The sequence below is a fragment of the Brienomyrus brachyistius genome, chromosome 5, assembly GCF_023856365.1.
Source record: "Brienomyrus brachyistius isolate T26 chromosome 5, BBRACH_0.4, whole genome shotgun sequence".
Lineage (NCBI taxonomy): Eukaryota > Metazoa > Chordata > Actinopteri > Osteoglossiformes > Mormyridae > Brienomyrus > Brienomyrus brachyistius.
Window position 1 is genome coordinate 35742307 of NC_064537.1, and position 27546 is coordinate 35769852.

The 27546-nt window shown below is 41.1% G+C and overlaps 2 protein-coding genes and 1 long non-coding RNA gene across 4 annotated transcripts; 2 read left to right on the forward strand and 1 right to left on the reverse strand.

The window, feature by feature from the left end:
- Positions 1-1012: 1012 nt before the first annotated feature.
- On the forward strand, positions 1013-8586 carry pelo (pelota mRNA surveillance and ribosome rescue factor). The gene is made up of 13 exons (XM_049012873.1): positions 1013-1392; positions 2013-2105; positions 2184-2334; positions 2969-3059; positions 3322-3485; positions 3852-3912; positions 3998-4159; positions 4258-4304; positions 4452-4525; positions 6633-6704; positions 6784-6858; positions 7865-7896; positions 7994-8586. The coding sequence occupies exons 1-13, from the start codon at positions 1352-1354 to the stop codon at positions 8086-8088; spliced, it is 1158 nt and encodes a 385-aa protein (XP_048868830.1). The 5' UTR covers positions 1013-1351; the 3' UTR covers positions 8089-8586.
- Positions 8587-11897: 3311 nt separating this feature from the next.
- LOC125741675 (progestin and adipoQ receptor family member 4-like) lies at positions 11898-23245 on the reverse strand. Its single transcript, XM_049012891.1, has 3 exons — positions 22556-23245; positions 16137-16355; positions 11898-14363 (listed from the first exon to the last, which is right to left on the reverse strand). Exons 1-3 carry the CDS (start codon positions 22719-22721, stop codon positions 13930-13932), a joined length of 819 nt encoding a protein of 272 aa, XP_048868848.1. The 5' UTR covers positions 22722-23245; the 3' UTR covers positions 11898-13929.
- On the forward strand, positions 16362-20533 carry LOC125741683 (uncharacterized). 2 transcript variants are annotated; one of them, XR_007397830.1, is made up of 3 exons: positions 16362-16967; positions 17437-18807; positions 19865-20533. It is a non-coding gene; the product is annotated as an uncharacterized LOC125741683 (long non-coding RNA). The 2 variants fall into 2 exon arrangements; XR_007397829.1 differs by having other exon boundaries at positions 18689-18807.
- Positions 23246-27546: the final 4301 nt, after the last annotated feature.

The following is a 27546-nucleotide window of genomic DNA, read 5'->3' on the forward strand; positions in this document are numbered from 1 at the left end:
ATTTCGGCCAATGGGTAACATTGTGCAGCTTAACTTTCACCTTATAGTGAGTTATTGTGACATAATGACATAATAAAGTGTGAACACAAGAAAAAAACGTGCCAGACTATTTTAAACAATAGAAATGTATTATTAATGTGTTTTGTATATTATACACAGAGACTAGTATAAATTAAGAACTTTTTAAACTCAATTTCTATTTTTTTTGTAATTTTTAAATTTAAAACATTATAAACATATCATGGTTGCCTCACACCTCTGGGACCCGGGTTTGAATCTCCGCCTGGGTCACATGTGTGTTTAGTTTGCATGTTCTCCCCATGTCGTTTCCTCCGGGTACTCCGGTTTCCCCCCAGAGTCCAAAGCTGAGGCTAATTGGAGTTACTAAATTGCCTGTAGGAGTGCATGTATGAGTGAATGGTGTGTGAGTGTGCCCTGCGATGGGCTGCCCCCCCATCCTGGGTTGTTCCCTGCCTTGTGCCCATAGCTTCCGGGGTAGGCTCCGGACCCCCCGCGACCCAGTAGGATAAGCGGTTTGGAAAATGGATGGATGGATGGAATTGTAGTGTTAAAGTTCTGTTTGACTTGTAAAAATCATATCCGAAATTATCCGGATAAACTATATTGTTTCATGTAGATTCATTGTAAATTACAATCTGGCACTGGAATATTATGCTATAATTATAATCTGGCACTGCATTGTATAGTCGACGGAGATGTCAAAGGATGAAAGCCGCATCAGGCCCATCCCAAAGTTCCCCATACGCCCTGAATCTCCCAGACTGAGTGCGAGAGGCTGTAAGGGCTCGATATGATATTAATAGGAATGGAACAGCACATCACGTCAAAGTGGACGAGAGGTAATTGTCAAATAATAAATGTACTATTTTCTTGTCAAAACAGCATCAGTAAGCAATAATTAAAAGAAATTATTAATTTACCGTTTACACTTCCGGACTTCCCCTAGTAACCCCGTGCTGTACGTCACAATGCTATGAACTATGGGTAATTACCTCAAGCAAAATCGGCAGAAATGCGGACTTAAAAGTATGCATAAAAGGCTCAAACTATTTGTAAGACAATCCTCATACACTTGACGAATTGTAAAACACCCATAAACCCTCTAGGATTTAGCGGGAACACGCCTCTATAGTGGACATCGGAGAATGAACCATCGTTTCTTCCTGCATGTTGTAACAGGATGACGTACAATTTTCGCGACGTAATGTTAGACTGATTCATTTTTAAGTAAAAGTTCGTTATAGTTGTATTCGCTCGGCAAAGGCAATGAAGTGACGAACTATTAAACAACAAATACAACAGGTTATCGTCATTACGGAGTTATTTCAGCATGAAGCTCTTACATAAAGATATAGAGAAAGATAATGGAGGGTAAGTCGATTCATGTAGCATTACTCATTTTCCTCACAGGCTTACGTGGCTAGCATTTAGCTGTTCATTACTCACTTAAACTAAATCTAACATTTTAGAAAACTAGTAAACTAAATGTAATCGGTTTTGGAAGCACTGAAGGTTTGCGTCAGATATTTAATGTGTTAAAAGACACCATAGTTCATTGGCGAGTCTGAAGGGTACCTAACCACGTCAGCTGTGTATTGGAATAATCCGTAATGTTGGGAATGACTTAATTGTTTCGGTAAAAAAAAAAAAAACGAATAAATAAATAATCGAGGCATAATATAAACCATCTTACGATGTAGTATTTGGACGATCCAGCGGCAACGTATGTTTTACTCTAATCGCGTCGCATTTTTCTCCATAGAGATTGCTTATCAATAGAGCTCTAATATTATATAAGCTATGTAGTATACTACAGGCTAAATAAGTAATATTAGAAAAACTTCAAAAACAAAACGGGACATGGTTCTTGTTAACTTTTATTATTGTATTTTTTTTCTCAATCCCCAATTGTGAAACTGATTTATTGCATCACCAAGATTTTCATCTTTGTCTATGTCACATAAATGTTTTTGTTATGTCTAATGCCTCAGACAGGTGACACTGATTCCCGAGGAGGCAGAGGACATGTGGCACACCTACAACCTGCTCCAGGTGGGAGACAGTCTAAGGGCCTCAACCTTCAGGTGAGATCTTCCCCTGTCCTGTATCATCTTAGCTGGATATCTGCCAAATCCAGGCTCATGTTTTCCCACTTATCCCAGGAAGGTGCAGACAGAGTCGTCCACGGGCAGCGTGGGCAGCAGCCGAGTACGCACCACCCTTACCCTGTGTGTGGAGACTATTGACTTTGACTCCCAGGCTTGCCAGCTGAGAGTGAAAGGGACCAACATTCAGGAGAACCAGTATGTTAAGGTCAGAAAGCGCTAACTATGGGTATATAGTGAATAATTCTGATGGCAAAAGTTGTTCATGAGTTCAGTATTGTGTGACACTTTTGATTCTAATTAGAACAGATGTGACCAGAACCGGATGTCTCGGAAAAGCCCTTAATTAATTTATGACTTTTTTTCTTACATATTAGAGGTATCAAAGAGTTGACTATGGTTATAAGTTGATGTTCCTAAACAAGGATACTGTAAATAGGTATAACAGCTGTTTTGGCTTAAAAAAAAAAAAGAATCTTCAAATACAAAGTGTCGATTTAGCGTTTGCTCTTTAAATGAAATTTTTATTATATTACTATTTTATTAAATATGATGAATCAAACACTTCCACCTTGATAGTTTTATTGTAAATTCAGGTGTATTAACAAGTAATTTCAGTCAAGACATCCAAATAACGTGTACATACATATGTAATAAAAAAAAAAATACTACAGCTCACTCTCTCTAGAGCCCAGCTTAAAATGTGCTATGTATGCTAAAGTATATTTAAAAAGCATGCAAACTGCTTTTTATACATACATTGCTTTGGCATAAAGCTGCTGTCTGCCCCCTATCTGTCTGTTCAAAGTAATATTGGTCTAATGCCTTCCTTTCACTCTTAGATGGGGGCATATCATACCATAGAACTGGAACTGAACAGAAAATTCACTCTGGCCAAGAAAGTTTGGGACAGTGTCGTGTTGGACAGAATAGGTACATGTCTCTGTCTTGGGTAATTTGCATTTGAAGGTTCTTTATTTGTAATCTTTTGTTGCTTGATTGAAATGATTTTGACTTTCGTCTTCTGGTGAAAGTGTTTTCCTTGTGTCCAGCTCCCCTGTCCAGTGTTTTCCAATTTAAGTACTGTAAACCTCCCCTCCCCCGGGAGAATGCTGTCTTGTGCCACTGTGTACCTGTATATGGATGGTATGACGGTACAGCTCACTTGACTTGACTTGATATGTGGTCTTTGCAGAGCAGGCCTGTGACCCAGCTCAGAAGGCAGACGTGGCAGCCGTGGTGATGCAGGAGGGCCTGGCCAATCTGGTGCTGGTCACTCCTGCCATGACCCTGCTGAGAGCGAAGGTGGAGGTCACCATCCCACGCAAGAGGAAGGGCAGCTGTGCCCAACATGACAAGGTAACGACAAAGTCACAGGAATTAAGTGTGACGAGAAACACATGCATTCTCTCCCATGAGTTTCGGCCAGCATGACCATTCACTTATCTTGGTTATCCCATTAGTTAGGGCACCTAATTAGATATCATTTCATGTCAGTTCTTCAGTTATATCATATTGTGTATCGCATACATTGTATATTTTATACAGTCTGATTCCTGTGTGTCTTGCATATTTTTTATGTTAAGTTTTGTGTGGTGTTTATTAGATAGTTAAATGTAGTCATTGTTACAAATTCACCACAACAAAATCGTCAGACTTGTTGAGTCCCTGGTGAATACGTCTGACTCTGAATTTTGTTTTGACTTGATTAATATTGACTTTCAGGCCTTAGAGAGATTCTATGAAGCAGTGATGCAAGGAATACTTAGACACATCAACTTTGATGGTAAACCATGCTTTCTGTTGCGACTTTCCATACGAATGTCGTTCTTCCTTTTTATCTCCAGCAGTGCATTTCTTTTTTCTCTTAGTGGTGAAATGTGTCCTGGTGGCCAGTCCCGGTTTTGTGAAAGATCAGTTCATTAGCTACTTATTCCGAGAGGCAGTGCGGCAGGACTGCAAGGTGCTGCTGGAGAACAGGCCCAAATTCATGCTGGTCCACTCCTCCTCTGGGCATAAATACTCTCTGAAAGGTAGGCAGCAAAGGTAGCACCAGCAAATGCTTAGTATGTATCTATAATAAAAAATTGAAAGGAATGAAACTTTTACACAAGATGTTTTTTTCCTGAAGAAATCTTGACTGACCCAGCTGTCACAAGTAGACTTTCTGACACCAAGGTAAGTATCTTATCTACTGGCAGTATTTCTAATGCCTTCTGAATATTTATTTGTAAATAAATAATTTCACTGACTGCCTGATTTCCTAATGATACAGTTGGTTTAGCTGCATGAGTTAACGGCGTGTGTAACACCTCTCATTCGTAGGCAGCAGGGGAGGTTAAAGCTCTGGAGGATTTTCACAAGATGCTGCAGCATGAGCCAGACAGAGCTGTTTACGGGTAGGAAACGACAGCTTTATGCTGCTTTAAATTTATTTTCTGTACTTAAATATCCAAAGTTCCTTTTCATTTCTTTAGTCTTACTGCAAATTGTGACATAGGTGTGATTTTCGTTTTTTGTATTATTATTATTATTATTAATAATAATAATAAAAAAATTATTATTATTTATAATGACTACAACAGTAGTAATAAGGACAACACTGCTGCTGTACCTCTTTTTACATTTGTTTCACACATTACTGTTTCACGCTTGCGTATGGTCAGATATCTCCAGCTTCCCGTACACAGTGTTATCTTATTAGTGACATAATGGCTTGTGTATACAATTGCTTGTTCTTACATTTTACATCACTCAGAAGTGGATAGTTCAGGGGGAGGTTCCACGAAGCAGGATTTCTCAGTTATCTGGGTTTAATTTACCTATAACTCTTGAGTTTAGGAGCATTTCTATTGGACAATCGAGACTTCACCCTATCGGTGCAGAAAGTAAAAATCCAAACCAACTTTTTTCAACCTCTTTTTGCATTCATTATAATCAACTGTTTGGCTTAAACAAAATCTTGGTCTGAGTGTTTACTTTTTGGACCTGAACAGTCTGCCCCTGAGGTCACTCAATTTTCCTGGCTACTGACTGCGAGTATGAAAGATTTCGGTTCTCCTGAACTGGCCCACACACCATGTGCAGACATTATCCCCCTGCCTCCCATCCTGTGCTTATTTTCTGTTGTGCTAAATGAACTGTGATAGCACACGTTGCATTGTGCTGCAGTTGGAAACTCAATGCTATGGGATACCTTTTCATTACAGCCTAGTTACCACACAGCAGGAGTACCAGGCAAATGCTGTTTTAATGGAATATTACCCTTGTACAAACGAACAATTCTTCCGTTATGTGGGGGGATGCAGGATTTTGCTGATGGTCTCCCACATTGCCAAAAGTATTGGGACACCCCTCCAAATCATTGAATTCAGGTATTCCAATCACTTCCATAGCCACAGGTGTATTAAATGAAGCACTTAGGCCTGCAGACTGCATCTACAAACATTTGTGAAACAATGGGTCACTCTCAGGAGTGTATTCAAGCGTGGTACCGTGATAAGATGCCACCTGTGCAGTAAGTCCATTTGTGAAATTTCCTTGCTACTAAATATTCTACAGTCAACTGTTAGTGGTATTATAACAAAGTGGAAGCAATTGGGAACAACAGCAACTCAGCCATGAAGTGGTAGGTCACATAAAATCACAGAGCGAGGACAATGCATGCTGAGGCACACCGTGTGTCACCAACTGTCTGCAGAGTCAATAGCTACAGACCTCCAAACTTCCTATGGCCTTCAGATTAGCTGAAGAACAGTGCGTGGAGAACTTCATGGAATGGGTTTCCATGGCCCAGCAGCTGCAAGCCTTATATCACCTAGTGCAATGCAAAGCGTCGCATGTAGCGGTGTAAAGCACACCGCCACTGGACTTTAGAGCAGTGGAGAGACGTGCTCTCTGGAGTGAGGAATCACGTTTCTCTGTTTGGCAATCTGATGGACGAGTCTAGATTTGGCGGCTGCAATTTAGGATATGCATTATACAGCACATCAGACCCAGGGTTTAAAACTGCTGTGAGAATAGTTTTACAAATTCATGCCGTGCTCCCTGTGAGAAAGTCATTCTCACCAATCACAAGGGCCGTGCGGCTCGCGTGCCAGTCATGCTCGCCAATCAGAAGTAGCCCAAGAAGACTGCGTATAGCCCCCCAAACAGCAAACACGTGAAACCCAAGGAAAACATTGCATTCACGGTGTGGAAAAAATACTGATTCCGCTACTGAGCTATAAGTGAATTGACTTCCTACTTCATGGTCTGAGACTGTTTAAGAAAGGTCCTATCATCAATAGAACCGGCGAGCTCCTTTTAACCACCAGCAGCACCTTACTTCAGCGTATCATACCTTTTGTTTTTGTTAATGGGCAATAGCATTAGCATACCCTATCATAGCCAAGCCTGAGTTATAGTCCTACATACAATTAGCCTGACAATTATAGTCATATGTACCATAGCCTGACACGCACCTCCGCAGAAATGTAACTACATTGCACACCATAATCATTTCAGACTGGCACACGTGGAGAAGGCCAATGAGGCGATGGCTATTGACATCCTGTTAATCAGCGATGAGCTTTTCAGGTAAGCATGTGCTGATCCTGTGGCTAGAGCAGAGTGGACCTCAGTTCCGGGTCATCAGCCTTTATGTGTGTCTCACCAGGCACCAGGATGTGGCAACCCGAGGTCGATACGTGAAGCTTGTGGACAGCGTGAGAGACAATGCGGGGACAGTTAGGTAATGACAGGTGCAGTGGGGAAAGAGCTGTTTGACGGTGGTACCTTTATAAAAGGGAATAGTCCAATTACTCTGTTTATATGTGAAGCGTGTGCACACACACAAACAAAATTAGGCAAAAAAAACTATCTTGCCTATTCAGTGATGTATGAAACAAAGCAGCACTTCTTTTCCACAGCACATTGGAGGGAGAGTAGCACATTTATCATCAGTGGTGCTTCTCAACCCATGTTTTTGCTCTCTCCCAGCTCCATACCAGACTTCACATTTTTGCTGGGATGGAGCAAAAAATATAAAGGGGTCCCTAGGGACTGAGTTGAGAAACATTGATGTACAGTTACAATAGCAACAGTATACTTTTAGACTGTTTATTAGTAGAATGAAAAGCTTTGTATTTGCTGGCTTAATACAAGTCATCACCTCAGGTCTGTAATAGAGACCCTCCTCTAGTTATGAACTTTCAGACATATGAACGAAGAGGACCGTAAGTCCAAATTGTATTTGTTGGGCTCCCGTTTCCTATCCGCAACAATTTTTTTTCTGCATGCCAATTCTACCTAGTATGACTCCTGCCGGCTATTCCCACCGCGCAGCAGCGTAGCGTTCGTACTCCCCAGTATCCTAGTTCTTTGTACTTGCGTATACCTTTAAAATGATGTTGAATAAAGACTTACGGACATTTCAAGTTATGAATGGGCATTCTCTACCGTAACGCGTTCATAAATAGAGGAGCGTCTGTACTAATAAGTTTTCTAATTCATTCATTTAAAGGTTGATTGCAACACAGCTGCCTGCCATTTGTGTTCTTCACGACAGGCAGCGCTTAACCTTTTTAACATAACATATTTTGAAATGTGTGATTCTGCCCACAGCTTTCCTTGCATGGTGTTGGTATTTGTAGTATTTTATACCTGACAGCTGACAAAACTGAACATGCCTTTCTGTCACTAGTCTGTAAAAAAATAATAATGGACACTGCATATGTCCTGTACTGTTTCTGTTCCAGAATATTTTCAAGTCTTCATGTATCTGGAGAGCGTAAGTATCTAGTCTTTAAATGCAGGACATTGGGATGGGAATGCTGTGACCACTGCAGACAAGTTCAGGTGACCTACCTCGTCTTCTTTCTCCCAAGAACTGAACCAGCTGAGTGGAGTTGCAGGCATTTTGCGATTCCCCATCGCCGACCTGTCTGAGCCGGAAGATGATAGCAGCTCTGATGAAGAATAGGAGACTGGCGGGGTGGGAGGAGCATAGCCAGCATCACATCCGTAACACACAGAATGCATGGATCGAAAGGGAATGCACACAAACAGGCACAGAGAGGAACAAAGCAGCAATGGATGAAAACACTGAGTAATAAACCAATACAGATGGACACACTAAGGGAAAGACACAGGGCACACAATTGACACTGTGGGAAAGGCCACATGCTTGGTCAGGAGGTCCATACAGGTGTGGGCCATACACGTGTGCTGGTGGGAAGACCTCCACGATATGAGAGAGGGGTGGGAATCCAGTTCACCAGAGAAGTGAATAGTGGAGGTTTGTCAGTTGTCTTTGCAACTTTAAGGGATTACTTTACCCAGCTTGCTCTTCAAGTCAGTGCAACTTGAGACAGTCTTCCTGGTTGTATATGTTTCTTTGTGCCATGTTTGCACGCAGATTCGGAATAGTGATGGTTTGAAAAGGAGGATATTTAATTCTAATAAATGTATACTGATGGGGCACACGGTTGAGTGTGGCTTTTTCTACCTTATACACATCTATAGAAGCTGGACTTCTAAGCACAATGTTACCATGTGCGGGGAACGGTTACTTGAGCTAAATCTGTTCAGTCTCAAGCAAAGGAGACTGAGAGGGGACATGATCCAGGTATATAAGATTCTAACAGGTTTGGATGCTGTTCAACCAAATAGTTACTTCAGCATTAGTTTAAATACACGAATTCGTGGCCATAGGTGGAAATTAGCGGGAGAACATTTCAAGCTGGATTTAAGGAAGCACTTCTTTACACAGCGCATAGTCAGAGTATGGAATAGCCTTCCTGATAATGATAATGCAAGCTGAATCCTTGGGTTCCTTTAAATCAGAGCTAGATAAGATTTTAACGACTCTGAGCTATTAGTTAAGTTCTTCCCAAGCGAGCTTGATGGGCCGAATGGCCTCCTCTCGTTTCTATAGTTCTTATGTTCTTATGTCTGTCTCTGGTTCAGAAGGTTGTTCAAATCATTGGATGGCACAGTGGCTCAGTACCATGTCTGCCTCACACTCACAGGTTTGGATATGAATCCCACTCCTGCAGAGTCTCTCAGCATTCTCTTGTTCATTCCTGCAGGTTAAAGGCAATGTTTGGTGAATTTGCACGTTATGAATCCCCGGTAATGACCTGGCATCCCATCAGGGTGTCACCCTATTTACTTCTTATGATGCATTGGCATTCCTTCATGGTGCCCCCCTGCAAGTGCCCTATGATAAACTGGCACCATTTCATGGTGCCCCCCTGTAAGTGTCCTGTGATTCACTGGCACCCTTTCATGGTGCCCCCCTGTAAGTGCCCTATGATTCATTGGCACCCTTTCATGGTGCCCCCCTGTAAGTGCCCTATGATTCATTGGCACCCTTTCATGGTGCCCCCCTGTAAGTCTCCTATGATTCATTGGCACCCTTTCATGGTGCCCCCATGTAGGTGCCCTATGATGCACTGGCACCCTTTCATGGTTCCCCCATGTAAGTGCCCTATGATGCACTGGCACCCTTTCATGGTGCCCCCCTGTAAGTGCCCTATGATGCACTGGCACCCTTTCATGGTGCCCCCATGTAAGTGCCCTATGATGCACTGGCACCCTTTCATGGTGCCCCCCTGTAAGTGCCCTATGATGCACTGGCACCCTTTCATGGTGCCCCATTGTAAGTGCCCTATGATGCACTGGCACCCTTTCATGGTGCCCCCATGTAAGTGCCCTATGATGCACTGGCACCCTTTCATGGTGCCCCCCTGTAAGTGCCCTATGATGCATTGGCATCCTTTCATGGTGCCCCCCTGTAAGTGCCCTATGATTCATTGGCACCCTTTCATGGTGCCCCCCTGTAAGTCTCCTATGATTCATTGGCACCCTTTCATGGTGCCCCCATGTAGGTGCCCTATGATGCACTGGCACCCTTTCATGGTTCCCCCATGTAAGTGCCCTATGATGCACTGGCACCCTTTCATGGTGCCCCCCTGTAAGTGCCCTATGATAAACTGGCACCATTTCATGGTGCCCCCCTGTAAGTGTCCTGTGATTCATTGGCACCCTTTCATGGTGCCCCCCTGTAAGTGCCCTATGATTCATTGGCACCCTTTCATGGTGCCCCCCTGTAAGTGCCCTATGATTCATTGGCACCCTTTCATGGTGCCCCCCTGTAAGTCTCCTATGATTCATTGGCACCCTTTCATGGTGCCCCCATGTAGGTGCCCTATGATGCACTGGCACCCTTTCATGGTTCCCCCATGTAAGTGCCCTATGATGCACTGGCACCCTTTCATGGTGCCCCCCTGTAAGTGCCCTATGATGCACTGGCACCCTTTCATGGTGCCCCCCTGTAAGTGCCCTATGATGCACTGGCACCCTTTCATGGTGCCCCCTTATAAGTGCCCTATGATGCACTGGCACCCTTTCATGGTGCCCCCATGTAAGTGCCCTATGATGCACTGGCACCCTTTCATGGTGCCCCCATGTAAGTGCCCTATGATGCACTGACATTCCTTGGTGTCACACCACGAGTGCCCTACGGTGGACTGGCATCCCTTTATTGTATCATCTTATGAGTCCCCTATGATGCATTGGCATCCCTTCATGGCTTCACCCTAAGAGTGCCCTATGATTTACTGGCATCCTTTCAGGGTGTCCTACTATGCTGCTTGTAATTTGCTCTGGGCTTCCCCAAAGCTACATGTGTAATAAGCAAGTGGATGGAGTTCATGCCATGAATACCTTCATTTCTGAAGGTACCTCACACAGTGTTTTTAATGTCACCCTTGGCTTAATATAAGAAATGAGGATAGAGCATACACTTTATTGCACTGTTGATTTTGAATGACAAAGAAGAAAGATCTATTTCCCCATCAGCTGGAACGATCAAACACACAACAGGGACAAAAACATTGATGAATAATTTCACAAATTTTTCTTTAATGCATAGACATAGTGGGGTGCCCTACCTTGCATAGCTGTTCAGTGCTGGCACAGCAGACAAGCCCCTTAGAAGTTGGTGCCTAAGGCAGATGCCTATATCACCTAGAGCAGGGGTGCCCACACTTTTTTGGCTTGGGAGCTACTTTTAAATTTTATATATATATATATATTCAATCTTGCATCAGTGCATGAACCCTCACAGGACAATACAATTCAATATGTTTACGGTTTATTACTTTGTCCGGCTGCCCCCACTCATTTTTATATCCCTTTTTTAGTATATATAGATTGGAAGGTTAGCTGGGACACTTTCATTGCTTGCTGGAGATTTGCACCAGCATGCAATACATACGCATTTTGTTTCGGTAACCTAATATAGCAAAGTTTTAAGCAAAAGCGGACTGGCCACCCGTTACGTCAATCAAGTGGCGAATGCCAAAGGGGTTGACAGATGATAGAGGCTAACATCTAAAACATTTTTTTAATGTAGCGCGATCTACCTCCACTACTTTTGCAATCTACTGGTCGGTCACGATCGAATTATTGGGCATCCCTGACCTAAAGGATTGAGCAGCCCTGCTTTGGGCAGGGTAAAACTGAGCCCTAATATAACGAGATGCTGTATCACATTTTACCTCATTTGCTGGATATGACACAGACACAGAATAAACAGGAATGTTTATGGTGACCACATGTAGACTATTTTTTTGGTTAAGAACGTTGACAACAATTCTAAAAGAATGTCTAGATTGCCATACGATTGCAATTGGTCATACTTCAGGAAGGTAAATGTTAAAACACAACAGGTTGTTTTTACAGTATCTATTAGATAATGTTTAAGTGATTTCAATTCTGAACAGAAAGAAAATGCAGAACCTTAGCTTAATTATGCCCTTTAATCTGGTATGATCTGTCATTCTCACTTTTGTGTAATTCAGTCTTTCATCTTTTTATTTTAAATGTAACCAGGACAAAACATATAGTATGCAGAACAGCTTCCACTTCTGTGCTGCATACCGAGCGGAAACCACGATCAGAAAATAGCATTTCTGAACATGCTTGGAATGTTTTGCTTCTTTCCCTTTCTCAGCTCTGAAAATGCTTTGGCACAGTCTGTTTTAATCGCCACAATACAGAATACCACTGGGGGGCGCCATTTAATTACCTTTCACCTGACATTTTAGCCAGAAAGCACAAAACTATGCTGTTAGAAAGACGAATAACATTGTTGTGCACAAAGTTCTTCAGTTAATGGCATGACTGTGTAATGTACACATTAGAAAACTAAGGTTTAATGATGACGTATAAATTCAGCAAAATACATAAGCCGATTAAAATGTGTTTGTTTTTAATTTGATTCTGAAGCCTTTTAAAGAACGTAACAACTTAGTTTCTTATAGAATTATCTCTGTCCAGTTCTCAATCCGAGTTTTTTTTTCTTCACAGTGGAAACTTTATATGAAAAATAATATTAATCTTACAGCAATGATAGACTTGTTAATCTATTGTTGTAAGAATCCCTACTAACCATTCTTGTCACATACAAGTAGAGCATTTTCTCTGATGTCACACATCATCCACTCAATCTGGGTTGGCTCTATCTCAAGGAAATCATTGGACTCTTTATATCAGTGTTTCCCAACCCAGACTTCGGTGACCCACAGATGGGGTCCATGCTCCCTGCCAGTTCCCCGGAGCAAAATCGTGAACAGGTTCCCGAGGACCAGATCGGGAAACGCTGCTTTAGAGAGCCATAGTATGCTGTATATCTAATTGATAAACTATAATTACTCCAATGATCTGCATTTATACATTTAAATAAATTTATCCAAAGGCAGGAGGTACTGAGATTTAAATAAGGGGATTAGAAATATTTTTGCTTGTCTTTTTTGCTTAGCTGCAAGAAAATCATAGCACCACTTACATTAATGTTATTGCTAGTCCCCCAAAAACATTTATCTCATAGTCCCATTACTTATTTAAGGTTTGAGTTACTGTTGTTCAGTAAAATTAGTTAAAGTAGACAAGTGCCACGTGGAAGACTTAAGCCGCTTATTGTGTATTACAATACAAGTTTTTTTTACAATCATTCTGTCCCTATAGCATTAACAAGATAAGACCTTTCACTAATTGAATTATAGCCACTATTATATCATACAGATAAGGATTAATTTCAATTAGTGTGATCGCTCGTTAATACAGTTTAGTGCAAAATATGCCGACAACACATACAGTAAAGGAGAATCATCAGTCTACAGCTCAGTGTCTGGTCTTTCAGTTTTGTATCATTTTCATCTCGGTACTTCTGATTTGATTTGGTTATGACTTCAGGACCATTTCCCCAGCAAAGACATGGCAAATCCAGCAGGGAAAAAACATAAACATTATACCGTTATTCTAAAGTTTTTAAGTGTTTTATGAACCCATGAGAAGCTGTAGATTTTGGGAACCATTTTCCCTGTACAAAAAATTTAATTACAACTGTAATGTAAACAAATGCTGGTGTAATTATTTTTTAAAAAAGGTTACCAACCACAGGTGTGGTATTTCTGCATAATCGCCCATCCATCCATCCATCCATCCTTTTTGTAACCATATATCAGGGCCCGGGTGACAGGCTGTGCATAGCAAACTAAAACATACATAGGCCACATTAGTTACCACCCAATGTGCAGTTGTGTTTCCAAAGTACCCATAGTTTGTGATTGCGCAGTATGATGGACCAGCATCCCTCCTGGGTGTACTCCAGCATCTCCAGTCCCCCATGTAACCCTGAGAAATGTAAGCGGAACATTAACAAGGAACAAAAAGGATGGATGGATGGAATATTCCCTTTTGTAGTTCATCAAGTTCGCTCTCCCGCCATAAGGCAGAACATGCTCAGCCCTTGCTGTCAGTCTGATGGACAGAGGTACCCGTTGATCCACACGAGGTCGTCGACCACACCCCAGTGCAAGCACACAATGGCACCTACCACCAACACGTGCATGATCTGGTGGCTGTTGAGCCAGTAGTCAAAGAAGCCCGGGCGGAGGCGCTCGGGGAAGCGGCTGATGTTGATGACCCCCCCTAGCACAGCCAGTGCGTCCATGGCGATGAAGTGCCGCAGTGAACTGGGACTACCGACGCCCAGACCGAGGCGGCGCAGCAGGAAGAGCGTTAAGCGGAACAGGGCCTGCCAGGCAAAGGAGCGTAGGCGACGCATGCTGTCCCGTGCTGTCACCGCGCAGTAGATGCCGTAGGCCGACAGCAGGATGTAGGCCAGCAGGGCGGCGCTGCGGATTGAGGGGTAGCATAGCAGTGTGATGTAGACAATATGCAGTGCTCCTGTGCATGGAGGGATGGAGAGAAGGGAAGTTTCAGTTATGAAAACAGGGCAGATGGACAGGAATCTCACAGATGACTATAGTGTGTATGAAGTGTTTCAATGTGAAAAGAAAAGCACAGAAAATGATGTAGGAGGCATGGTGGCTCAGTGGGAAGCACTATCTCACATCTCCGGGGTTGGATGTTCGATTCCTGCCTCCTCCCTCTCCTTGTGGTTTTGGCATGATCTCTCCGTGAGGCCTGGGTTTCCTCCAAGTGCTCAGATTTCCTCACACAGTCCACAGACTTTCAGTTAACGGTCTCTGAATTGCCTGTATTGTATGGGTGTGTGTGTATGTATGTGCCCCATAGTGGACTAAAATGGCATTGAGCTCTGTGCCTTGTGCTGACTAGATCAGAACATAAGAAATTTACAAACAAGAGGAGGCCATTCTGCCCATCAAGCTCATTTGGGGTGAACTTAACTAATAGCTCAGAGTTGTTAAAATCTTATCTAGCTCTGATTTAAAGGAACCCAAGGTTTTAGCTTGTGCTACATTAGCAGGAAAACTATTCCAACTACATGCTGTGTAAAGAAGTGCTTCCTCAAATTCATTTTAAAATGATCTCTACCTAATTTCCACTTATGACCACGAGTGCTAGTATTTAAACTAATATTGAAGTAACTATTTGGCTGAACAGCATCCAGACCTGTTACAATCTTATATACCTGGATCAAGTCCCCCCATAGTCTCCTTTGCTCGAGGCTAGACAGATTCAGCTCAGCTATAAGACATTCCTCTAAGACCAGGAATCATTCTCGTAGCCCTGAGTTGCACTTTTTCCAAGGCAGCAGTGTCCTTCTTAAGGTATGGTGACCAAACTTACACACAATATTCTAGGTGGGGTCTTACCAAGGAATTATATAATCGTAGCATCACCTCCCTTGACTTAAACTCCACACACCTAGAGATGTAACCCGATGAGGGTGCAGACACCCCCCACAGTGACCCTGAGCTGCATAACTGCTTAGCAGGTGGGTAGATGTCTAAAGTGCTGTTAACTAAGTCTGTTCCTAACAACCACAACACTTCACTTACCCAAGAAACGTCACAAGTTTCCCTAAGCTTCTTAAGGTGGCTCAACTTAAACAGATTCCTGCCCTGAGCTGATTTCAGTATTCTGGATCTCCCAGCAGTCCAAAGGTTCCAGATGTTCCAGATGGGAATGGGAGATGAAGTCATGGCCTTAGACAAACATAATGACAGGCCCCTTGTAGGATGACAACAGAAGGCCCGAACAGACTGTTTAAGCCACAGAGCCATGGTATAATGCTTGACTGAAGCCTGTCCCTAGCAGGATAGGGCAGACAGGAGAATACCCAGGATGCAATACCAGCCCATCACAGGGAACACACACACATGCTCAGTTTTTGGATTGCAGGAGGCAAAAGCCAGACAAAAGGAGGACATGAGAGCTGCCCACACCCAGAGCAGGGGCAGGATCTGAAGCTCCCAGCCGGGCATTATGAGACACATGAGCCAACCACTGAGTGTTCTTTAGTTTAATTTTAAAGTACCAGAAAAGGAACCAAATAACCTAGATTGGATAGACCTCTGTTGAAAAGATTAAACAAAATATAAAATTACTTATGCATTCTAAAGCCTTTGGCAAGTAGTATGACAAATACAAGTCTGAGAACTGCCTGCTAGGTCTTTATTGGAGAAGTCAGAATTGGCCCTGGCATTTAGCCGAAAGCAGCCCTCCTCCCACCACGGGGCCTCCTGCTCTTACCTAATGTGTTGATCATGCAGATGCCGCACATGTCGAGGGCCAGCAGGGTGTGGTAGACCTGTACCCCGCCCTCATGGTTCATGAAGAGGTGGTAGAGCACAGAGCCTATGTGGGGGGACAGGCAAGCCAGGATGTGAACCACAGCCAGCCAGGTGATGCTGATCTGAGACCAGGGGATGGAGAAGGGGAGCAGCACCATGAAGCAGAGCAGTGGGATTCCTGAGGGATATAAGTGGGGGGGGGACAATAGTCATCAGAAATGGGCTGTGGGAGGAGCAACACTGAGACACAAACGGGCAGCAGGCAGATAAACTCGTCACCTAATCCACCTACCTCATAGAACAGGTGTGCCCAAATGCCAACTCCACCCTGTCTGATTTAGTCAATGTCATTCCTTCCCCCTCCCGAAACTCTAGAGCAGCTCAATCACCACTAAGCAAGAGACACGATGAACTTAAGTCCAATATGACAGTCTGATCCTGATTCAAATTACACGTTAATTAAAGGCAAACTTGACATTCTTCTTCATCATGTGTCACCTCAGGGCAAAACTTGTGAATAGCAGTATTCACCCTAATTATTCCTCTCTTCTTCCAAGAAGTTTGGGATCCTTGTAACACACAACCCAGAATCTGAAGTCCTCCATTGTAAATTAGTTCACGGGTGACACACCTTCGTTTTTCAGTTGTAAAGAATTATGATTCTACAATTGAATATCCAACTAGGCTATGGAAGAAGAGACACATGAGGAGACCATGGCAGCTCCACAGACAGAGCCAGAGGCCGAAACTGAACCCACAAACCCTGAGGTGCGAGACACCTCATTGAGAGGTATATGCTTAAATATTCACTTCAGTCATAAACTACAAACAGTTAGAATATCACTGTGTCTGCAGCCATCATTAAACCCCCTGAGTTAATCCTCACAGTTCTTATGTAAGAGTGTTAATGTAATGAACTTATCAGGTATTTGAGGGAACCTAGGTGCAGACATATCATTTTCAGATCAAGGACAGGGCAGTGCAGTATGTGACAGCATTTAATAGGCAGAGAAAAGGGTGGAAATGAAACCTTAATCCTTTTCAGACATACTCAAAACAAATAGGCCTAAATGAACTCACATACAGGTGCCAGAAACTGTTTCACAGGGCTAACATTATGACCGAAACCATTTTTCAGAATGGACGCTTTCACACCAAAGTTCTGGAACCTAATTCCTGGTTTCGGGTTCCTGGACTGTCTCGACCTGGAACTTTTGTAGCTCCTGGCCACTTACGTGTGTTGCTTTCACACCTCACAGCAGCAGCTGGGAAGCACTGGCAAGTTTCATCACTGGCACCGGCAACATTAGACAAAAGTATTTTGCTTATTTTCTAATGCAGAAATATGGAGATGCAAGCAAAAAGGTATTGATTTATTAAATGTAAGTATACGTACAAAACTAATTCCATCCACTCAATTTTTGCACCACTACTTCTATTTCTTTTCCTTGCACGTCCAACTTCCAAGTTAGCATTGGTGCTTGTGGTCAACCAATCAGCAAGTTATCACTCTAAGTAAGCCCCTCCTCCGTTGTTTGTGTTCAAATGAAAAATACCTAGGCAATGTCCTAATTCAGGACCTGCAGCCTTGTAAAACTGTATTTGCAGATTGAATGCGTCACATTGGCACAACAAGGCTGCGCCATTTCAAAGGTTCCTTCAAAAACGTCCTTCTTTTGCTGATTTGCAAAGGATCTACACAATGGATCCTTTGAAACCCAACATATCCCAAAATTCATTGTGCAGAGTTTTAGAAGGGCACGGTCTACAAAGGCTATGTAGACCTCTTCCTACAAAGGATGTAGCCCCTGAATCTAGAAGGGAGTAGGGACTAAAATGTGTTCTACAACTGGGCCACGTTCCTGCATTGTGAACATGACAAACGTTCTTGGTTCCGGAAAAATGTTTTGGTTACTGAAAAAGTTCCCTGGGGTGTGAAAGCGCCCTATCAGAAAGTTTTGTTTTAATTCTCAGATGACTATATTTGGTTTATGCATATAGTTATTTGCTCTGACATAGTCCACACAGACTGCTTTAAAAAACACCATTAGCATCCCTCAACAGTCAAAACTCTCAAGACTGTATGGGCTAATAGAGACAAACACAGAGAAAACAAACAAAAAAGTCACTTAGCAAGCTAGTTGGTCTCTGCCTTGCTACTGGTATCTATTGACTCATGCTAAATGGTTAGGGTTAAGTTCTCTGTTCATGCCAATGTTATGGAGGTGCAGGGTAGCATCATAGACTAAGGGTTATGTTTAGGTTTAGGGTTAAGTCCTACAGTTCATTTCAGTATTATTGGGGAGCAGGCACACATCATAGGCTAAGGGTTAGGTTTAGGTTAAGGGTTAAGTCTCCAGTTCATGCCAGTTTTATAGGGTGTGGGCTAGTATTGTAGACTAAGGTGACTGCAGTCAGCATCAAGTGACTTTGGCTGCCACTAGTAGCTCTCCAGCCTGTTCACCATTGGCATACTTCCACTTCTTCAACCAGGATGTCTTTGTTTTGCAGAAGCGGAATCTCAGGGATGTACTGACTCCCCACAGCAGCAAAAGAGGCTTTTCTTCTTCACTTGGCATTATGTTTCCTAAGGAACTGCTTTACATCCCATAAACTGTACATACTGGCAGGTATGATACTGTGGCCATTTAGCACAAAATTTTAAAAAATCAAATACTGTAATGGAAAAATTCTAAAAATCTAAATGAAAATTCAATTGATAGTCCACACAAATACATTTTTATTTAGTAACACAAAAATTTTATTCTGATTTAGCCTTCCGCCTGCACTACCATAAATCTTTTATTCACAGAAACTGAAAAAAGTTTGCAAGCTACTATAACTTTAATTTACAATATGCCTCCACTCTAGAGTTTATCTAAAGGTAAGTGAATACGTACAGTAGGCTAACAACATTAACAATATAGAGAACGTATTAAAGTATGTTTACCATTATGGAAAAAGTATTTTCCTAGTATATTTTTAGGTGTATTACAGCACGGCATGCTGAAATTTAAGAATTTTAAATGTAGTATAATATGTACTATTTTTGTAATAAATTGGCTCATCTAAAAGGAAGCTAAATGTACTTCCAGTTAAAACTTCAGTATACTGTACTTCCTTGCATGTTCACTGAATAAAATGAAAACACACTGTTTTCCTTAGTGCAAAGTCACATCTCCAACTCAGGGCATATACAGTCTAACCAACCACACACAACCCCAGCCAATTCCACTTAATCTACATATCTTTAGTTACAGAGAACATGGAAATTCCACCAAACAGATTTAAACAAAGAACCTTTATTCTGAAAGACATGTTTTCACCACTCCACCAGTTACGTAAATGCACTAGAAATAAATTTATAACATAAGCATACTACAGGTTTATTAAGTAACTGAAATACAAAATACCTAAAGTAAACTGTGTGTGTTAACTTGATAACCAGCATAAAAGTACACTCAGAATACACTATAAAGTACTTAAAGTATACGTTCATAACTTCTTTTTTGTAAGGGAAATATTGACATTACGGTAACTTGCTACCTCACGCTTGGTTTGCATTACTTTAAGTAATTGGTGTATTTGGCTGTAATTTATTCCAGGAATTGTTAAAAGGGGAATTAGTACAGCTTCTTGAAAATTTTATAAAAACTGGAAGTCTTTGCCTTGTCCTTTTGGTTTCAGGTGCTTCTTGGGCATTAACCCTGATACAGGGACCAAATCCTTGAGGAAGAAGTGTGTGAGCTTAAACCAGCAAGTCTGTACACTTCTGAGGAAAATTTTCGATTTTGAATGGTTGTCAAGGTAGACGTTTGCTGATTGGACTCTTAATGATCCCATAGATGTTTGTTTGTTGTACTGTTTACAGTTGTTTCTGATGACTTTTAAAGGTTTTCACTGTTGTTGAAATCAGCAGATCACTGTCCTTTTGTCGATCTTAAAATCAGAAAACATACATTTAAAAACATATTTTTCTCACATTGCATTTCAGATGTAATATGCCTGATTAAAAAAGCTAAGGCACAATTTCCTATCACTTCCGTAGTGAAAACATTTAAATGTTTATTAAATTATGGTTTTGGCCAGTGTATTTTCTGTAAAATGTGTTGTGTTTGCATTTCACGTTAAGAAAATACATTTGAATAAATATGTTAATTGGACATTGATTTTGTATTTCTTTTTATATTTGGAGTAAAACTGCAGCTAACACCCATTTTAACTAGGTATATAATTTTACCTGTAAAGTTACAGTAATTAAATTACTGGCTACTAAATTGCATTACTTTTACAGTTAATATATAATGACACAACACAATACTGTAATGTAGGCACAGTTCCCCACTCTAATTCTAAAGTAGCAAACCATTAAATCACAGTAAATTTGTTCTACTATTACCTGTGAATTCATAGTACATTGGTGTCATTGCACCATACTATACTGTAATTATTTTGCTTCAAATACTGTGACAGTAATGCAACTAGTAGCCAGTAATTTACTATATTTTTACAGTCAAATTCTTACAGTGTATTCTTCACGGGGATGAAGAATGCTTTGCCTTTGTTTTTCAGGGAAGTTAGCCACATTTGAACATGGAGGATGTACAGGACTTTCTCTACGTGGCATATGTTGTTTTGCTTACTTGTGTGCAGCTAAATCGCCTTTTGTGTACATTGTATGCTTTACAACTATTGTGGAGCTCAAAACGAGACATGAGGCAAGTTTAAGTGCAGCTCTAGCTTATGATAAAGACATCTAGCCATTGAACATTAGAGTAAAACAAGAGTGAAAAGTGAGGGGAACAGAGCGAAACGAGTAGTGACTAAATATCTGAATTACTGTGTTGTTCCTGTGATGGTTCCTTTGCTAAAATACTAGCATTTACTTTAAACATATGGTTATGTGTGAGAATAATCAACAGTCAAGCGTTTGTAAAAGCTGAACTTTATTACTAATCAAAGTAAAAATAAATTATTCAAAATATGTACTTCTAGAATTATATATTAAAAAATGTGGTTGGACAAAAAACGTGCAAATGACACGTTCTGCTTGAGTTACAACAAACAAAATATAAAGTACGGCACTTCTAAAAAATATATTATAAAAAGCTTTGGTTAAATGTGCAAATGAAAATGTCAGAAATATAGTTTATGCACTAACAACCACTCATAGCTACGTCATTTGCTTTTTACACAGAACAGTGTGAACAGAGAAGTTTCTTTCAGCAGTTGTGATAACAGTAGTTCGGACGCATCTTGTTTTTCAGAAACTCCCGTAATTTTTTTAACGTATTACTGCGGACATAGCCTTGCTCCGTGTAACCCAGCAATCCAGTACAGTAAAGTTCCCCTCTCATCATTGTCACTTGAGTGCCTGATTGCAAATGACGAGGAACCTGAAGAAACCCGAATCCACATTGATTAATGTAGTGGTTTTGTCTCATCAATGCCTGTTATGGTGGTGGCCTCTAGCCTTACAAAGGGCCCTGTGTTTAAGGGCACTGTTGTTACAGCTATTTAGGAGTGTGTGTCCACCATCCAGCATTCTCACATGGGCTCTTTCCCATTCTCCTCTCCACACTGTGCTGCCTTGAAGGTTCCTAAAGCACAGTATCAATTAACTTGACATATTACCGTAAACACATTAAGCAGATCTGTCATTCTAATTAAAAGATTGCATCCACTTCAACAAATAATATGGGTTGATGCCTCCCTGGAAATGGATCTAAGCCCAATATACTGGTTAAAGTATATTAGTTGTTAGAATGATGTAACAGTGGAACATTACGCTGGCATTATGTTTCCTGTAATTGTGACAAATATTTTTACAGAAAAGCTTTTCAAAGAATAACAGAAAACTGGCATGAACTGTATACACTTTACAATACAACCAACTTTTATTTCGGGTGTAATACTGGTTCTAGTGTTCCAAACTTAAAGTTCTGAAAACGATCACATCCATATAAGGAGGTATTAGTGTAATTTAAGTAAAATATAAATATTCATATGGTGCAAGAAGCACATACAATATAACTAGGTGTGAATTCAGAACTACAACCATCTTAAGATTTCATTGGGAACTTGGTATTTTTCGGCTGTAATATGTTTTTCAAAGAACTCACAAGGTTGCCTTTCAGTGATTTCCATTTTTATTATCTGGATGAACTGGACAAGGTTTAAACTGATCCATCACAATACTTCAAGGTCTAATTACACATATAATGCCGCTCATTTCGAGATGAGAAATACGTTATAAGTCGCCTACAGCTCACGCGCCGTATATATGTTGTTTTAGCCTATTACTAGTAAATCAGTCGCACAAATATAAAATACAGTGCATTGAAAGAATTTCATGATTTGTTTTGTTATTTGGCTTACCATGTGTGTAAATGTTGCCCAGCTCGTTGTGGAGGTAGAACAGGCTCCTGACACAGTCCTGGGCGGAAGATACTGGGCGGTATCCCTTCAGCACGTATTTGTTGAACTGCAGGTGTGGAGGTGAATTCGCCCAGTCTAATAGCCTCGGTCCGTTAAAGAATGCCATGTTAACAAAAACGGAACAGAAGTAGTTCAAATTAGCTTTTTAACACACTAACTTGCACAGTTCTTCGACAATCCAGCTATTTTGCTTAGCCCGCTGGATACTGGTTTAAATCCCTCACGACAAAACGCAAAAAAACACATTTAACAAAAAAAACAAAAACATTTAATGCCCTTTTTTAAAAATAAAACGATGTCAATTAAATGGATTCTTCTTTCAATTTTGCAACGTATATATTCCGTACCGCCTCCTTCGTGGATAGCGCAAACTATTTGCTTCTGTAGCTTTTAAAATGAACTTTTAAAATTGCATTGTCAATTGACCGGTGTTAATAGTCCACAGTAGCGCTGCAGTCCAGTATCCGATTGTATATCCCATGCTCATTCCCGGCTGCATAACATCAGAATATCGCATGCACATAACTTTTCTCATCTGCTATCTCCAGTACATCTCTCCTTTATGTCACTGGTGTCACTGGGCGATCAAGCCGGCTATCATGGACCAGGAAAGACAGACGTGGAGGCGGATCCTGTGCGGTAAGTGGGGAGGCTGCGGAAATCAATGAATGAAAGAATAAATGAATAAAAGAACGAAATAGAATTGGATCACGATAAAAAAAAAAAAACTGTTGGAACCCCGAAACCCAAGACGCATATGCCCTGACTTCAGTTAAAACAGAAACTGTGGCATATGTGACATTTGGTATATTTATTTAATGCTTTACGTGAGGGAGTTATTTTATTGAAATGGTAATTTCACTCAGGAGTTGTCCCCCAAAAAGTCATAATAAACTACAAACTACTATGTTCTTTCTTATTGTGGCTCTGTCATTTACTTATTGAGGGTCCTGGACCATCTGCACCCCCCTTCAGTGCATTACATACTTATATGTGTATAATCAGCACATACATATACATGCACTCACTGGCCAGTTTATTAGGTACACCTTGTTAGTACCAGCTTGGACCCCCCTTTGCCTTCAGAAGTGCCTTAATTCTTTATCAATTCATCAGAGGCTTTGGTCCCTGTTGACACGACAGCATCATGCAGTGGCTGCAGATTTGTCAGATGTACCATCATGGTGTGAATCTCCTGGTCCACCACAACCCATAAGTGCAGTATTGGATTGAGATCTGGTAACTGTGGAGACCATTTGAGTGCAGTGAACTCATTGTCAAGAAACTAACCTGAAATGATATGAGCTTTGTGACATGGAGCATTATCCTGCTGGAAACAGCCATTGATGAACATGGTCAGCAACAATACTAAGGTAGATTGTGGCATTTAAACGATGCTCAATTGGTATTAAGGGGCCCAAACTGTGCCAAGAAAATATCCCTAACGCTTCCTGCAACAGCCAGAATTGTCTATGCAAGGCAGGATGGATCCACGCTTTCATGTTGTTTACGCCAAACTCTGACTGTCCCACCTGAATGTCACAGCAGAAATGGAGACTCATCCACTCCTGTTGCAAAATGGAGAAGGCAACATTTTTCCAGTCTTCCATTGTGTAACTATTGAGCCCATGCCTACTGTAGCCTCAGTTTCCTGTTCTTAGTTGACAGGAGTGGAACCCAGTGTGGTCCTCTGTTGCTGTAGGCCATCTGTTTCTAGATTCGACGTTGTGAGTTCAGAAATGCTCTTCTGCATACCTTGGTTGTAACGAGTGGTTATTTGAGTTGCTGTTGCCTTTCTATCAGCTTGAACCATTATTCTTTGAACTCTGCCATCAACAAGGCATTTTCACCCACTGCTCATTGGATGTTTTCTTTTTTTTTGGCCCATTCTCTGTAAATCCTAGAGATGGTTGTGTGAAAATCCCAGTAAATCAGTTTCTGAAATTCTCATACCTACCCGACTGGCACCAATAACTGTGCCACATTCAAAGTTAATTATATCATCTTCATTCCCCATTTTGATATTTGATGTGAACATTAGATGACACCCCAGTATCTGCATGATTTTATGCATTGTACTGCTGACATAACTGGCTGCTTAGATGTTTGTTTCAATGAGCAGTTCAACAGGCCTACCTAATAAAGTGACACTTTCAATATTCATTCTCCCTCTGTGCCTTACTTGTCCATCATTGTAAGGCTTAATCCCCGTCAGTATATGACCACATGACCACAGCTTTCTGCTATAATTAGCCAAAGGGGGGCTTTGGCTAAACCAATTAGATTAGGAAGGAAGCCTTGTGACTCGGAGCCTGAAAAGAGGAGCACTTTCAATCGTTCAAGCAAAAGGCTGAAGTGCACAGTCTAATCTCCCACTTCAGCATGTCTCTGGGCAAATTTAAACCAGTACACTTGTACCATCATTGAGGATCAAACTATATGCTACTTGTATTACTTTTAAAAATGTGATTAATGCTAAGTTTAGCATATGTGGAAAGTTCAGGTCCAGAAAGTAAAAATCCAGCCGAAGAATTTGTTTCAACCAACCAGTCACAGGGTACTCAACTGGTTGGTTGAAACTAAATTTTTGCCTGGATTCTTACTTTCTGGACCTGAGCTGTCCATCTCTGTTTCACAACATTAATACATGCATGACCGAATGCAGGCCTAGTATTACATTCATTAAGCAGAAACCTTTAGCTTTACAAGCAAGTATGGATGAGAGAGTAGGGATAGGGACTTTGCTTAACCCTGGGGAACCCAGGCTACCTTAATATAGGAAAAATATGTCCATTGCCTAAAATGATCATACAGACTCAGTGAACTCAAAAACAGGTGTTTTGTAAAATTAACCCTTTCCCAGTCCATGTTATGAAATGTGCCATAAATGACCCACTGGACTGTTCATGCTGTTCCAACTTGTTAATTTCACCTATGAAATAAGGACAGAACAGAAGGAAAAACATTTTCTCATTTTCAAAATGCATTTATTGAGTTTTCCTTTTCATCATTCACCATGTGCTGACAATAAAACACAGGCTTCAAACATGCCAACCCATCAAGAAACGGGTCAAGTGAACAGACCTGCAAAAAGGTGTCCTACACACAGAAAGTTTACTTGTGGTGGGTTGTAAGATCTGGTGCACCACCTGTATTCCCTGTTTTTGTCTGAGGCTGATGCTGAGCACATGGAATATCATCACAGTTGTCAGAAAAATTTTAAAACATCCAAAACCTAGTTGTACGTGTTCTACAACATCTAAACATTATGACTGGTGATGCAAAATTTCTGCCACTTACCTATTCACAGCTTGACAGATGAATCTTTGCAGCATGTACAGCAAAAACCTCAAAACGCGGTGGGGGCCATATTTAATGTGGAAAAAAATCTGGTTAATTCAGTCAGTAATCACTGAATGTCACTGTTACTGGGTCGTATATGGTACAATGGGCTGTAAAGAAAAAAAATTCTTAACTTCGATGACTGTTGAACGTAAAGCAGAAATAAGCAGCAACAGGATTTGAACTCATGACCTTCTAGACATGGGTGCAGATGTCACCCAGCTTATACAAAAAGTAAGCCTTTTATGTAATTTTAGTAATGGATTTATGTTTATGTTAAATGTAAGTAATGTTATTGTCACGCCCGGCTCGTACGATCCTCGTGTGTGCCACGCCCCCCTGATTATCCACGTGTGCTTCCCCGATCGTACCCAGCTGCACCGTTATTTTGCTCTGTCTTGTCTATTTTTAACCTTAGGTTAAACCTTAGGTTTTGTCCGTCATTGATGTTTGTTAGCGTCAGTAGATGGTTCCTGATCGCTGTTCGATCCTGCTCCCTATTAAATCCCCGTTTTCCCTGTATTCCGCCTGCCTTGCCTGCTTCCTGCCAGTGCGATCACCCGCTTTTACCAGCGACCATGACAGAATGACGGACCAAACCTAAGGCAAGACATGGACTGAAATAGACAAGACAGATCAAAATAACAGGGTGCAGCTGGGTACGATCTGGGAAGCACATGTGGATAATCAGGGGGGTGTGGCACACACGAGGATCGTACGAGCCGGGCGTGACAGTTATGTTATTTAAAAAATATTATTGCAATTTCCATACAGATATTTTTGCATTTACCTCTTTTGTTTCATTCAGTTTTTCGCCCTCTTGAAACTTAAGGAGGTTTCCATGCCAAGTCTCAGTAACTTACATTGTACCTGCACCACTTTCCTGATACTTACTTACAAACAAAACTAAAATCTAGTTTACACACACTTTTTTCAGTTCACACTGAACTGTGTTTCATTCATTCTGCTGTTTACTTCATCCCTTTAAGGTAAAATATCATTATTATTGGCATGAATGGGTTGAGCAAAAAACTAAGATTGATTTGGGGTCAGAATTGAGATTTTAAAAGCATAGCATACTATGCAATTACTTCCATACTTTGTGGATCTTTTTTTTGTATCACATAGTACACTAACTTTTTCTGGCTGGTGATCACACATAGCTTTCCATTTCTCAGTCGGAATGTATCGCTCATATCACATAAAAAATTTCCAGCTTGGGTGGAATGTGCTCAAATTTCATTAAAGATGCACATGAAAAAATTCACTTGATTCCACTGGATAAGAAAACACAAATTAATTTGTAATAAACTGTCTAAATGTACTGACACTTTCATCAGCAAATAAAAACAAGATGAAAATGTCAACAAGAGAAATGAAAATCGATTCAACCAGAAGTAGCATCTTCAGTTAGTCTTGATTGTAGTTGTTGATGATTGGATAATGTTGAGCTGAGGTGCTTCAAGCATGTGCATGTTTCCTTCAGGAATCAAGAGGGAGAGGACGTGTGTCTGAGTGTTGGTGGGTCATGTATATGTCAAATTACAGGGACCAAATGTCCCCACAATGTGATAAAAACTTGTTATTTT

Excerpts from the sequence above, each read along its gene's own strand:
- pelo (XM_049012873.1), top strand. The coding sequence starts at position 1,352 with ATGAAGCTCTTACATAAAGATATAGAGAAAGATAATGGAGG. Across the intron at positions 1,393-2,012 it reads ATAGAGAAAGATAATGGAGG|ACAGGTGACACTGATTCCCG; the intron begins GTAAGTCGATTC and ends CTAATGCCTCAG. Across the intron at positions 2,106-2,183 it reads CTAAGGGCCTCAACCTTCAG|GAAGGTGCAGACAGAGTCGT; the intron begins GTGAGATCTTCC and ends CACTTATCCCAG.
- LOC125741675 (XM_049012891.1), bottom strand. The coding sequence starts at position 22,721 with ATGGCATTCTTTAACGGACCGAGGCTATTAGACTGGGCGAATTCACCT. Across the intron at positions 16,356-22,555 it reads GGGCAACATTTACACACATG|GAATCCCACTGCTCTGCTTC; the intron begins GTAAGCCAAATA and ends TATATCCCTCAG. Across the intron at positions 14,364-16,136 it reads CTGCATGATCAACACATTAG|GAGCACTGCATATTGTCTAC; the intron begins GTAAGAGCAGGA and ends CTCCATGCACAG.